The sequence below is a fragment of the Musca vetustissima genome, unplaced genomic scaffold (assembly GCF_032173495.1).
Source record: "Musca vetustissima isolate MV318-11 ecotype Yass unplaced genomic scaffold, APGP_CSIRO_Mvet_v1 utg33934, whole genome shotgun sequence".
In the NCBI taxonomy this organism is placed as follows: Eukaryota; Metazoa; Arthropoda; class Insecta; order Diptera; family Muscidae; genus Musca; species Musca vetustissima.
In genome coordinates, this window is record NW_026873898.1 from 62,437 (window position 1) to 76,977 (window position 14,541).

Consider the following 14,541-nt stretch of genomic DNA (forward strand, 5'->3'; position numbering starts at 1 on the left):
TTCTTTAAATAATCCACGCCTTTGGTAGACATTTAAAAAAATTCTTTAAATAATCTACGCCTTTGGTAGGCATTTAAAAAGTATTCTTTAAATAATCCACGCCTTTGGTCTTTAAAAAAATTGATGCCTCTGTTAGGTCTTGAAAAATATTCTTAAAAAATACACGCCTCTGTTAGGTCTTGAAAAATATTCTTTAAAAAATCCACGCCTCTGTTAGGTCTTGAAAAATATTCTTTAAAAAATCCACGCCTCTGTTAGGTCTTGAAAAATATTCTTTAAAAAATACACGCCTTTGTTGGCCATCGAAAAAATATTGATTAAAAACTCCACGCCTCTGAAAGTGTTTGAAATATATTCTTGAAAAATCCACTAATCTTTTGTTCTACAAAAAATGTTCCTTAAAAAATCCACGAGCTTGACAATTTTTTCTTATTGTTTTTTATTTTTTATTTTTTTAAATCCGCATTTCTGAAATATCTTTAAAAAATCAAAATACTTATTTTTGTTGCTTTTTTTCTACAATTCCAGGTGTTTATGTTCGCCAGCCTCCCTGCTACGCATCCCCGAAGATCTCGAAGATAATGCACTAAAAGCTTTACAATTGGAAAGGGCGCGTTCCCTAACCACTTGCAATGGTGAAGATGATAATGCGGTTAAGGGTTTTGATGTTTGCCCACCAAGCAAATATCGTTTGCCCACCGGTGAATGTAATAACGTGTCACATCGTAAATGGGGTGCACGTGGTGATATTTTCATGCGCCTTTTGGCCGCTGATTATGCTGATGGTGTTAGTCGTCCACGTACCTCCCATGGTAGACACGCCTTGCCTGAAGCTGAATTTGTCATTGAACAATTGCAAAAACATATCGATGGTGAATTGAGACATCCACATATCACTGCCATGTTACCAGCCTGGGGTCAATTGTTGGCCAATGATTTGTACGAAGTTAGTCAATTGCCTATTGATGGTAAATGTTGTCACTCGGGTTTGGAACGTAATCCTCATGAAATTGAACAATGTTATGTAAGATCTGGTGAAGATTGTAAGGAATATAGACGTTCGGCGCCTGGTTATGATGCTGAGACATGTAATAGACGTAAGTTTCTGAGAAAATGAATTTCCAGGGGTTCGAATATTTATTAAATTTTTATTTTCCCAGATCAACGTGAACAAATGAACGTGGCCTCGGCCTATATTGATGCCAGCGGCCTTTATGGTTCCACCATGCAGGAGTTCCATGATATCCGTACCTTCATCAGCGGTGGTGTTAAAGTTGAATCTTGCAAATATTGCCGTGTCCCCGGTGCCACTGGTGCTTTGCATCGTGCCTTGTTACAAGAACACAATAAAATCGCCGAAGAATTGGCCCATTTGAATACCGATTGGTCTGAGGAAGATGTCTTCTTAGAAGCCAGACGTATTATTATTGCTCAAATCCAACATATTACCTATAATGAATTTTTGCCCTTGGTTTTGGGTCAGGAAACTACAGCTAAGGAAGGTTTGAGGTAAGTGAAATGAATTCGGAAAATATTTAATAAAAACCACTAGTAGACCCCGAAAAAAAATTCTTTATAAAATCCACAACTCGGATAACCTTTGGAAAAAATATTCTTTAAAAAATCCATGCCTCTGATAACCACTGAAGAAATATTCTTTGAAAAATCCACGCACCTGATAATTAAAATAATATTCTTTAAAAAATCCACGCCTTCTCTAGGCCTTGAAAAGATATTCTTTAAAAAATCCGCGCCTTGTCTAGGCCTTGAAAAGATATTCTTTAAAAAATCCGCGCCTTGTTTAGGCCTTGAAAAGATATTCTTTAAAAAATCCGCGCCTTGTCTAGGCCTTGAAAAGATATTCTTTAAAAAATCCGCGCCTTGTTTAGGCCTTGAAAAGATATTCTTTAAAATATCCGCGCCTTGTTTAGGCCTTGAAAAGATATTCTTTAAAAAATCCATGCTTTGTCTAGGCCTTGAAAAGATATTCTTTAAAAATCCACGCCTTGTCTAGGCCTTGAAAAGATATTCTTTAAAAAATCCGCGCCTTGTTTAGGCCCTGAAAAGATATTCTTTAAAAAATCCACGCTTTGTCTAGGCCTTGAAAAGATATTCTTTAAAAAATTCGCGCCTTGTTTAGGCCTTGAAAAGATATTCTTTAAAAAATCCGCGCCTTGTTTAGGCCTTGAAAAGATATTCTTTAAAAAATCCGCGCCTTGTTTAGGCCTTGAAAAGATATTCTTTAAAAAATCCACGCCTTGTCTAGGCCTTGAAAAGATATTCTTTAAAAAATCCGCGCCTTGTTTAGGCCTTGAAAAGATATTCTTTAAAAAATCCGCGCCTTGTCTAGGCCTTGAAAAGATATTCTTTAAAAAATCCGCGCCTTGTTTAGGCCTTGAAAAGATATTCTTTAAAATATCCGCGCCTTGTTTAGGCCTTGAAAAGATATTCTTTAAAAAATCCATGCTTTGTCTAGGCCTTGAAAAGATATTCTTTAAAAATCCACGCCTTGTCTAGGCCTTGAAAAGATATTCTTTAAAAAATCCGCGCCTTGTTTAGGCCCTGAAAAGATATTCTTTAAAAAATCCACGCTTTGTCTAGGCCTTGAAAAGATATTCTTTAAAAAATTCGCGCCTTGTTTAGGCCTTGAAAAGATATTCTTTAAAAAATCCGCGCCTTGTTTAGGCCTTGAAAAGATATTCTTTAAAAAATCCGCGCCTTGTTTAGGCCTTGAAAAGATATTCTTTAAAAAATCCACGCCTTGTCTAGGCCTTGAAAAGATATTCTTTAAAAAATCCGCGCCTTGTTTAGGCCTTGAAAAGATATTCTTTAAAAAATTCGCGCCTTGTTTAGGCCTTGAAAAGATATTCTTTAAAAAATCCGCGCTTTGTCTAGGCCTTGAAAAGATATTCTTTAAAAAATCCACGCTTCAGTTAAGCCATGAAAAAATATCCTTTGAAAAATCTACACCTCAGTTAGGCTATGAAGAAATATTGTTTAAAAAATCCACGCCTAATTTTAGGCCATGAACAAATATTCTTTAAAAAAGCCACGCCTCTGTAGGTCCTTTCAAAAAATTATTCTTTAAAAAATGCAAGCCTATGTTAGCCTACAAAAAATTTAGCTTCTGAAAAAACTTTGGCATCCTGACATTAATTTTTCGTATTTTCCTCTCTTCCTCCCAGACTTGCTGCCGAAAAACACTCCACCAACTATTCCAGCACCAACCGTGGAGGTATTTACAATGAATTTGCCACCAGCGCCATGCCTGCTTTCCTCACCATGTACCCACCAGAAATGGTAAGAATTTATTTGATCCTGTTTTTCCTATAGCATCCATAACCTCATTGTTTTTCTTGGTTCTACTCCTTAGCTCTCCAACACCATGTCCGCCACTCAATTACTTTCCGTACAGGCCCTACAAAAATCTCTCCTGCCCTCAACAGTCAACCAAGAAGGTTGGAGTGAATTGGCCTTGGCTCTGCATCGTGCCCGTGATCATGGTATTCCACCCTATGTCCAAGCCCTGGATTTGTGTGAAAAACGCTTCGATGATAATGCCAACATCACCTTCGAAAATCTTTCGAAATATTCAACCATTCCCGAGGAATATATTACCAATTTGAGGGATATCTATCAAACGGCTAATGATATTGATTTACTCACCGGTGCTTTGTTGGAAGATCCTGCTGTGGGTTCATTGTTTGGTCCCACCATTACCTGTCTGCTCTCCTTGCAATTTGAACATTTGAAAAAGACCGATCGTTTCTGGTATGAAAATGATATTCCACCATCCTCATTCACCCTGGAACAGTTGAAGGCTATTCGTCAGACCACTTTGTCTGGATTGTTGTGTGCCTCAAATCAGGTGTCAGAGGCCCAGTCGAAGGCTTTTATTGCCCAGGATAATTTCTTGTAAGTTGGGGAGGAATTTCACATGAATTTCGAGAATTTTTGGAACTCATTTTCTTTTTTGTTGTTTTGTGCAGGAACACCCTTTTGAGCTGTGATCAAATTGCCAAATTCGATTTACGCCCATGGCAATCGAATGCCGATGAAGTCGAATCCATTGAACATGTTGAGGTGGAACCCGAGGTTAAGGAGGTTATTAGTGAATTGAGCCCTGATCTCTTGGAAGCTGCCGTGGAAAGGGCCAAAATCGAATTGGAAGAACGTAAACGTTTCGAATATGAATCCTGGTTGGCACGTAAGTTGGAATGGTGGAACAAATAAGACAAGTTCCGATTTTAATGTTTTCTCTTATTTTCCAGAGGGTGGCATTAGTGCCAAGAGCCCTGATGGTGTTGCCGCCTCCTTCAGCAAAGCCAATCGCCAAGCCTTATTGTTGGCCAACTCCTCTCTGATCTATGAATTGGCTTCGAATGAAATTGTCAACACCTTGAATTCCATTAATCGTCGTAAACGTCAGATCTTCGATTCCAGCTTGAGCAATTTCAATCGCAATGACCTCACTGAGACTTTGTCCACCATTGATATTACCAGCTTTTTGCCCACCACCCATCAGGCCACCAAGGAATGTGATGATCCCGCCGTTGCCTGTGACACCACCTCACCATTCCGTAGCATGACCGGTTATTGTAACAATTTGCGTAACCCTAGCTGGGGTAAAGCTTTGACCACCTTCTCCCGTCTGCTGCCTGCCCAGTATGATGATGGTGTTTCCAAACCAAGATTGCTTGCTGTTACTGGTGCTCCATTGCCCAATCCTCGTACTGTGTCAACAGTTATCCATCCTGACATTTCCAATTTGCACACCCGCTATTCGCTCATGACTATGCAGTTCGCCCAATTCATCGATCACGATTTGACCATGACACCCATTCACAAAGGTTTCCACGAATCCATTCCCAGCTGCCGCAGATGCAACTCCCCTCAGACAGTGCATCCTGAATGTAATCCTTTCCCAGTACCACCCGGTGATTACTACTATCCCGAAGTGAATGTCACGAGTGGCGAACGTCTGTGCTTCCCCTCGATGAGATCTTTGCCCGGCCAATTGACTTTGGGTCCTCGTGATCAAATCAATCAAAATACCCATTTCTTGGATGCCTCTATGATCTATGGTGAAAATCCCTGTGTGGCCAATCGCTTGCGTGGTTTCTCCGGTCGTCTGAACTCCACCATCCATCCCATCCGTGGCAAGGAATTGTTGCCTCAAACTAATGTCCATCCTGAATGTAAATCTCGCAATCGTTTGTGCTTCGATGCCGGTGATGATCGTGCCTCCGAACAGCCAGGTTTGACTGCCATCCACACGATATTCTTGCGTGAACACAATCGCATCGTAGAAGGTTTGCGTGGTGTCAATCCTCACTGGAATGGTGATCAGTTGTTCCAACATGCCCGTCGTATTGTCAGTGCCCAGGTGCAGCATATTACCTTCAATGAATTCTTGCCACGTATCTTGAGTTGGAATGCCGTCAATTTGTACGGTTTGAAATTGTTGCCCCAAGGATACTACAAGGACTACAATCCATCATGCTCCCCAATTATTTTCAATGAATTTGCTGCTGCTGCCTTCCGTATTGGTCACTCTCTACTCAGACCTCACATTCCTCGTTTGAGTCCTCAACATCAACCCGTTGATCCACCAATTCTATTGCGTGATGGCTTCTTCAAAATGGATGCTCTTTTACAGGTAATTGATATTGGGATTTACTTTTCCCCCTTTCCATATTTCAGAGAAATTAATTTTGGTAATTTTCCCTCTCTCTCCCTCACTCTCTCTTCTAACAAAAGCCTGGTATTATTGATGAAATTATGCGTGGTTTGGTTGCCACTCCCATGGAAACTTTGGATCAATTTATTACCGGTGAGGTTACCAATCATTTGTTCGAGGATCGCAAGATTCCCTTCTCTGGTGTCGATTTGATTGCCTTGAATATTCAAAGAGGTAAGGATTTCAAAGAATAATTTTAATTTTGGAATTTACAACACAAAATAATAAAATTTTTTATAATTTGTTCAGGTCGCGACCACGGTCTACCATCGTACAACAACTATCGTGCTTTGTGTAATCTGAAACGTGCCACCACCTGGAATGATCTGAGCCGTGAAATCCCCGCTGAAGTTATTGCCCGTTTCAAGAAAATCTATCCCACTGTCGATGATATTGATCTATTCCCTGGTGCCATGACTGAGAGACCATTGCAGGGAGGTTTGGTTGGCCCCACCTTGGCCTGTATTATTGGTATTCAATTCAGACAGTTGAGAAAGTGTGATCGTTTCTGGTAGGTTGAATTTTTGAAAGATTGGAAATGCGAGTTGCATTAATTTTATATTTTTTGTTATTTAGGTACGAAAATCAAAACCCTGAAGTCAAATTCACCGAAGCCCAATTGGCTGAAATCCGCAAGACCACTTTGGCCAAGATCACTTGTGAAAATTTGGAAATTCCCGGTGATATGCAACGTGCTGCCTTCGATTTGCCCAGCAATTTCTTGTAAGTATTTTAAATGTAAAGGGATAGAAAATACGAACTATTTTTACCCGGGTCCAATTTTTTTCGTTTCAAAAGCATTGTTTCCTACATTTAGAATGAGTTCAAAACGTTATAGATTTCCTTGTGTATAGTTTTCCGTATCTCTAATTTTTTTATTTCGTTAAATGAAGCATGCATTTTTCTCATCCATAGACATACAATTTACTTGACGTATGCAGTCCAATTATCGCCACAGTATTCCTTCTTTAATGTTCATTTGATTGCACTATTTATATCAGGACCAGGTAGCGTGTAAACAAGGATCACTAGAAATATCCTTTCACGTGTATCTGTCAATTGTTCCACACTTTAATTTCTTAAACTGCCTTTTCGATTATTAACTTCTACCAAATCTTCGAACCAAAGAAATTGTCTGTTATGTCTGTCGGTTGACCATGTAGGTCCATAATTATTGCTCTTGAAGTTTTCGATATTACAATTCCGGTCCTCTTTCCATCTCAGCGAACTTCTGAACGGTGATGATTTTCACACTTTTCTTATAAGCACTTTAAGAATGTCTGAGGGTGATTTGGTCGCCATAAAGTATAACACTAACAACGGTGATTGGGTTATCTATTCATCCAACTGTTTTGCCTTTGAATACCTGAAACATCTAAAGAGTTTACCGAAGTTGCCTAAGGACCATTGGAATGAGGGTTCATTTTTCATTAAACGTTACTTCTGAGGTTCATAAAAACCCATGAATCCGCAATTCAAGCGATTATATGGGTCTCTTCTCTGTAGGTTGCTGATCATATGGGGACCGCAGTCTCTTCACAGCTACTTAAAGCCGCCGCTGAAGTCCTATTGTTGCTCAAATGGGAGTTGCGCCGTGTCAGCCTTTCTAAATGTCTTTTTACGGACACACCTTCAAGCCGAATTCGACACTCTCTTGCTCTCTTTCGCAGTGGCAGATGGTGTCAAGACATCTTAACGTCTCGAGGGGTTCCCACTCGATTAATCAAAAATCGCTAAAACAAATTTCCCAATCGTGAACGGGCTGATCAAAGTTGTGTCATCCGTTGGGGGGTTAACTAGAGACAACTTCACATGCGACGTCGCAATTTGCGCCGAAGTTTTGAACATGCTGTCGAATGTGCCCCCGAGAATTTTGGTATTTTTGGTAGTCGAAATTTTATGCCCCTCGACCTGCACATTCAATGGCATTCTCATCAATGCAGTACATGCGGTGAACAGAGGAAGGATTTTCGTCTACCCATGAAGATGGTCCTCTGGTGTCATGAGGAGGCAGTTCTCTCTCGCGGTGTTCTGACAGGTCTGAATACTTCACCAGTGATCGCAGACCATACTGGTACCACATATCCGGCCACAGACCAACCTATCGCTTTGTAAGAGTTCATCAATGTTTCCTTATCTGCATCCGGATGCCGCAAGCGACTTGTGGGCCTTGTTCCTACTTTTCAACTTATCGCAGATAGCTGTGGTTTGCGCCGACGTTTTGAACATGCTGTCGAATGTGCCCCCGAGAACATTGGTATTGTTGGTAGTCGGAATTGTATGGCCCTCGACTTGCACATGACATTCTCATCTATGCAGTACATGCGGTAAACAATGTGGTCGAAGATTTCATGGCGGATATGTTCATCCACTACGCTTGTAGGCGCCGAAACTGAGGACTATGGCATTTATCTGTATTTATACCCTTCACCACACTGTGGTACAGGGTATTATGTCTTTGTGCATATGTTTGTAACAGGCAAAAGGAAACGAGATAGACACGAGAATATGCATAGAATCACTTTCTGAGTCGATTTATGCATGTCCGTCCGTCTGTCCGTCCGTCTGTAGATGTTAAATTGTAAACAAAGTACAGGTCGCATTTATAATCCGATTTAGATGAAATTTGGCACAAGTCACTTATTTGGCCCAAGGACGAACCCTATTAAAATTGGGAAAAATCGGTTCAGATTTAGATATAGCTTTCATATATATTTTCGTCCGATTTAAGGTAAATGGGTAACCAAAGTCCCAATATATCTTTCGATTTGCATGAAATTTGGCACAGAGTACTGAATTAGGTCCAGAATGATGTGTGCCAAGTTTCGAGAAAATCGGTTCAGATTTATATATAGCTCCCATATATATTTTCGTCCAATTTAAGGTAAATGGGGCACCAAAGTCCAGAATGATGTGTGCCAAGTTTCGAGAAAATCGGTTCAGATTTAGATATAGCCCCAGTAGAATATTTTCGTCCGATTTAAGGTAAATGGGTCTCCAAAGTTCCTATATATCTTTCGATTTCCACGAAATTTGGCATAGGGCACTGAATTGGGTCCAGAATGATGTGTGCTAAGTTTCGTGAAAATCAGTTCAGATTTAGATATAGCTCATATATATATTTTCGTCCGATTTAATGTAAATTGTGCACTAAAGAACAAAAGATTGGCCGACCCGCACACAATTTTGTATAATGTACTGAAGTTACTATAACCTTGTGTGTGTCAAGTTTTCTTGAAATTGGTTCAGATTTACATACAGCTCCTATATATATACTTTCGTCAGATTTTAAGTAAATGGTGTACTAAAGACCCATAATAGCCCGATTGGCAAAACGTACTGAAATTAGAATAAGTTAATATCTGCAAGTTTCCTTGAAATCGGTTCAGATTTAGATATAGCATAGCTTCCATATATAATTTCGACCCATTCATGTTGATTGTAAACCAAATAATCAATGGGTGCCTGATTGATATTACAGTTTAAACAGTGAAGCATACCAAATAGCGTGTGTAAAGTTTGCTTTAAATCTATTTACAAAATTTAGAATAGGTTGCAGAATGGCATATGTTAAAATTGATATTAGTCGGTTTACTTATAGATAAAGATCGCATATTTAAGTTCGTTCATTTTCATGTCAATGTTCCTTCGAAAAAGCGAGATCTGTTAGGAGACATATGTAGTATATACCCAATGTGGTGACAGGTATCATATAGTCGGCCCAGTCCGACTTTACTGCTTTCCTTACTGGTTTTAGAAGAGGTTTTTTGAGTGATGCTTTGTGATCGACCATGGCATAGTCTCGTTCCATGATAAGAGCTTGGCAACTACGACTGAATAACTTGTTGTGGCGGAAGAAGGTAATTAAAGTCACCATAGAGACTCTCCCCCAAAATTCACCCAAGAATAACCGCAAGTTGTGGACGCGTTAGGTAACATTCTGATCTACTCCCCTTGGCGGAAATCCATTGCTGAATTAGTATCGTGAGAAGTCTTTTCATTATTATTTATTAAGTGAGACATCGTTCCTTAATCTTCTATATTAGGGACGCTATTTTCCATCATGGTCCATATTTTATCTAACTAGGTCCAGTACTTTCGTTCATTTACCTCCATTTGGTCTCGTTCACCTAGTTCACTCTCATCCAATCGTAGTTCAAACAGAGATATTAAAAGAGTGTCAGCTTTTGAAACAATGTTTTTAAAATGTCTTAGGCGTAATTCTCTCGTAAAATTGTATCTTTATTACGAGCCGTCTGAAAACGAACGGGAGGGAGTTCACGAACAAAGTAGTTCAATTGAAAGATTCATTTAAAGGGCCTATGAATTAATTTAATCGTAAGGGGCCAATTTACCAACAGAAGAGATCCCTTAATATTCAACGTTTAATTCTTCACAGAAGACTTTGATAGGCAGTCGTATTTACTATTAATAATCCTTTTTCTCATATTATTTTTCTATTTCTATTTCCAGGAACCCACGTGTCCCCTGTCATTCAATGCCACAAATCGATTTGAGTGCTTGGCGTGAAAATGTACAAGGTTGTCAGATTGGTAATCGTCATGTGAGAGTTGGTGAATCCGCTTTCCCCTCGCCATGTACCAGCTGTGTCTGCTCAACTGAAGGAGTAAGTTGATTTATTGAGTTTCCTTTAACGCAATGTGTACTAATTTAAATTTCTCTTTCTCCCTCTTCACCAGGCCCAATGCGCATCACTACGTATTACCGACTGTGGTCAATTGATACGACAATGGCCCAAGGAAGCTATTCTACGCGATGAAGTCTGCAACTCACAGTGTGGCATCTATTTGACCGGACAAAATGGTGGCAACTTTAATGCCCAGGCAAGACAGGGTGCCTCAGTGCCGCCATCACGTGTTCAACGTTCCAGACCACAAAACCTCTTTAAGTTCCCCGATTTAACACCATTCATAGCATCATTGTAAATTAAGGAAACTATTTTTTAATACATATAACCTAAAGTAAATGTAATTTTTATTGTTATTCCTTAAAGACAAGTCTTTAAAACCAACATCAACAACAAAATCCAATAAGTCCGCCATTAGTTTTTTTTGAAAAAGAAAGAGCGAAAGAACTTGATCTAGTTTTGCAAGCCGAAACAAATTTTGAGAGGCTTTAAAAAACGTTCTTATATACAACATTTATGTTTTTCCTTTAGAAAACTAAATAATTTTTATTTTGTTATACTTAAAACGAACGATATCTTTATATAACTAATGTAAATAATTTAATAAAAAAACTTTTAAAAATAATAATATTGTTAGAAAAACAGAAAATATGCATGTAAATATTGTTTTTTGCCAAAAAAAGAAATACATTTTTTGGCAATAAAACAAAAAAATACTTGAAGGGATTTCGAAACTCTATTCCCTATTAAAAAATAATTTACCTAATTGTTATAAAACATCAAAGACTTATTATATATGAATGCACTTTTTTTATAAATGAATTTGTTTTCTTCTTATATAAAATCCCAAACAATTATAATTTTTTTGATTTTCTATTATTACCTTACGTAAAAGTTCGGAATTTTACTGGTTATTTCTTCCATAATGTTTGTCTATCAATAGTTTTTAATGAATTCATGTATAAAATTGTTTTGTTTTTATTTTTGTTTTTTTTTTTCTACTATTTCTTACTGCCCACAATTTTTTCCTAACAATTTAATTTTTAGTGATTTTTTATACTTTTATATATAAAGTAACTATATACGTTAATAGAAATCATATTTTTTTAATATATACTAAATCAAAATAATAATAATATTGTTCCATTAGATTTCTATTGCATTTCTATTGCTTATTTATTAAAATATATAAATTATAAAACGATGACGATGAGGTGAACAATTATGTCATATTAAGCGAACCTATATAATAATGAAATAATATAATAAAAAAATAAATATTCGTATATATTTGTATGTATTTGTTAGTGTATCGATTTTCCACGAAAATTTAACAAATAAAGTTATATTTTGTAAGTCTAATAAAAAAGATATTGGTGTTCAATTTTGTGATTGGGAATAATTTAGGAATGGATGGCAGAGTTGGGTCTTTGTGGAATGAACTAGTTTAAAATAGCTATTCTTCAAAAGGAACAATCGGAGTTCAACTAGATCATCTCGTTCACCAAATGACCAAATTAACTAACTAACAAGTGATAAAAGTGTTAATTTCGGCCGGGTCGAACATTGGATACCCTCCACCATATGTATACGGACATGTACTTGAAATGAAAATATAGGGAACATACCAAAAAGTGGACCTATACCGAAATTTCTACAAACCGATTTATGTAAATCAAAATGCACACCAAATACAAATTTCAACAATGTTTAATGGAGATTTTTCCTAAAAACACCAAAAAATGGACCGATATTGGCGACGCATAGTAGGGTGGAACATACCTAAAATACTGCAATATAGAGGGCACAGTTACATGAGGCCATCACCAAATTACCCAGGTTTTATTTCGGGGGGTTGGGTGAAAGCGGCTGGTTCAGTAAAAAAATTGGCATTGCAGAAAAACAATTTAGTGCGACTCTGGTGGCCAATATTGATTACATCACGTAGGAATTACCGAACATTTGTAGTTATCATTATATGAGGTGCTATGCCTAATTGATGACTGATATAGCTCAATTTAAAAAAAATTAAAATTTTTGCATGACAATACCTTTATTTACGCTAAATATTAAAAATGTCGAAAATCGGTAGATATCATTATATGGGAGATGGGCCGATATAGTGCGGGCCGATATAGTTCTTTCTCGAATCTTACGTTCTAGGTTTTTATCCCAATATCCTCCGCATGTAGAATGATTGCCACAGAGTTTTACAACAAAACCCAAAAAGCGAAACAAATCATATAACTATTAAAATATAATAAACCAGTAAGGAAAGATCAAAAGTCGGACGACGCCGACTATATGATATTTTTCACCACTTTGGATGCATACAAGACATGCGAATATATACACTATCCTGTAGATAGAACAGACATATAATATTTAGAGGACCATTGAAATGGAATCGGGCGAAACTAAATGTGTGACCTACATAGATATTGAATCAATTGAAAAAAAAACATACACAATCGGATTCTTTTGTGTACCATTTGTATAAAATCGGACAAAATAATGTATGTGGAGCTATTTGTAAATCTGGAGCAACCGTGGCATATACAATTTGGTTTGCTGCAGCACAGTGCGCTGTCCACAATTTTATCTCGTGCATATCGAAGGCATATCTGGTAAATCTGAACCGATTTCAACAAATCTCGCATACATCAATCTGTACATAATACAGTACTCTGCGCAAAACATTATCTCAATCGGACCAATATTGGCAGTATTGTCTTCTCCTTTAGAAACTATATATGGAACTATATTTAAATCGGAACCTATTTCTTCCAATTTCAATAGGTTTCGTCCTTGGGCCAAATTAATGAGCTGTGCTAAATTTCATTCAAATCGGATCATAAATGCGACCTGTACTTTGTTCACAAAAATACATGGACGGACGGACGGTCAGACAGACGGACTTGCGTAAATCGACTCAGAAAGTGATTCTATGCATATTCCCAAAAGGAACCATGGGCCTATCTCGATTCCTTTTGCATATTACAAACATATATAAAAAGACATAATATCCTGTACCACAGTGCGGTGAATGGTATAGAAAGGGGGTGGGAGAATTGTTACCATATACGGCTACAAAAACAAAATTACAGAGAATTCGGTTGAAAAACACGCACAAGACCCCAAAATATCGAAAATTGGGGGATTACCTTATATATGAGAGTTACCGGAAAAAATTGACCTACATTTATAATGTTCAGTGGAGAGATTTGCTACCAAATAAGGACGCAAAGTTCTAAATCACAGCCAATTCCGCGAAAATGCGATCAATATAGCACAAAAACTGAAAATTGGAGGGTACCGTTATATCGACCAGCAAAAGTGGGTCTATATTAATAATTTTTAGTAGAGAAGTTTGGTACCCAATAAGAATACAATGTAATGAATACGGCTGAAACCAAAATACCGAAAATTATATGGGAGCTATGTCTAACCGTGGACCGATATAGCCCATATTCGAACTTGACCTGCCTGCAGACAAAATATATATACTTTATAGGTTCGGAAACGAATTAATGAGATCTATTAGAGCCGTAGGGGTTGATTGACCTTAACATGGCAATGTCCATTTCCCATCCTGAATCTCTTTCATCTCAATTGTGGACACTGACCTCCCCTCGCGCATCACCTGTGGTAGCTAGTTTCTACGCCCGTTGAAATAGTGTCAGAATGAATTCTAGAAATTTTATATATCACCTAGCCAAGATGATGTGGGAAGAGCAATCAATTGGCTGAAGAATAATAAAGCAGCAGGTGCCGAACTATTTAAGACCGGTGAACAGATGCTGTACAGATGATGTACCAGTAGATTGTCGGGACCAATTTGGCTATAGAAATGCATACCCAGTGATTGCAACCTCAGCATTCTGTTACGTGCACAAAAACAGAGACAAGGCGATATTTGTCAACTACGGTCAATGATATTATAGGAACATACCAATACAAATTCAAAGAACTGGCAAATCCACTATTGACCAGATTTTTACTCTGCGAAGAAATCGTGGAAAAGACCCACGAAAACCACATCGATTGATATAAACTACGACAGCCCAATCCGCTCAGAGGTTTTTAAAGTCATGTTTGCTTTCGGCATTCTTGCAACATCTCCTTCCCATCGCATATAAAGTGCTATGACATC

At 37.9% G+C, this 14,541-nt stretch overlaps 1 protein-coding gene across 1 annotated transcript; it reads left to right on the plus strand.

Annotated features, from left to right (window-relative positions):
- Positions 1-658: 658 nt before the first annotated feature.
- Positions 659-6,255, plus strand: LOC133328957 (heme peroxidase 2). The gene is made up of 8 exons (XM_061537464.1): positions 659-1,097; positions 1,161-1,509; positions 3,186-3,300; positions 3,374-3,915; positions 3,990-4,207; positions 4,272-5,659; positions 5,761-5,914; positions 5,990-6,255. Exons 1-8 carry the CDS (start codon positions 755-757, stop codon positions 6,253-6,255), a joined length of 3,375 nt encoding a protein of 1,124 aa, XP_061393448.1. The 5' UTR covers positions 659-754.
- Positions 6,256-14,541: the final 8,286 nt, after the last annotated feature.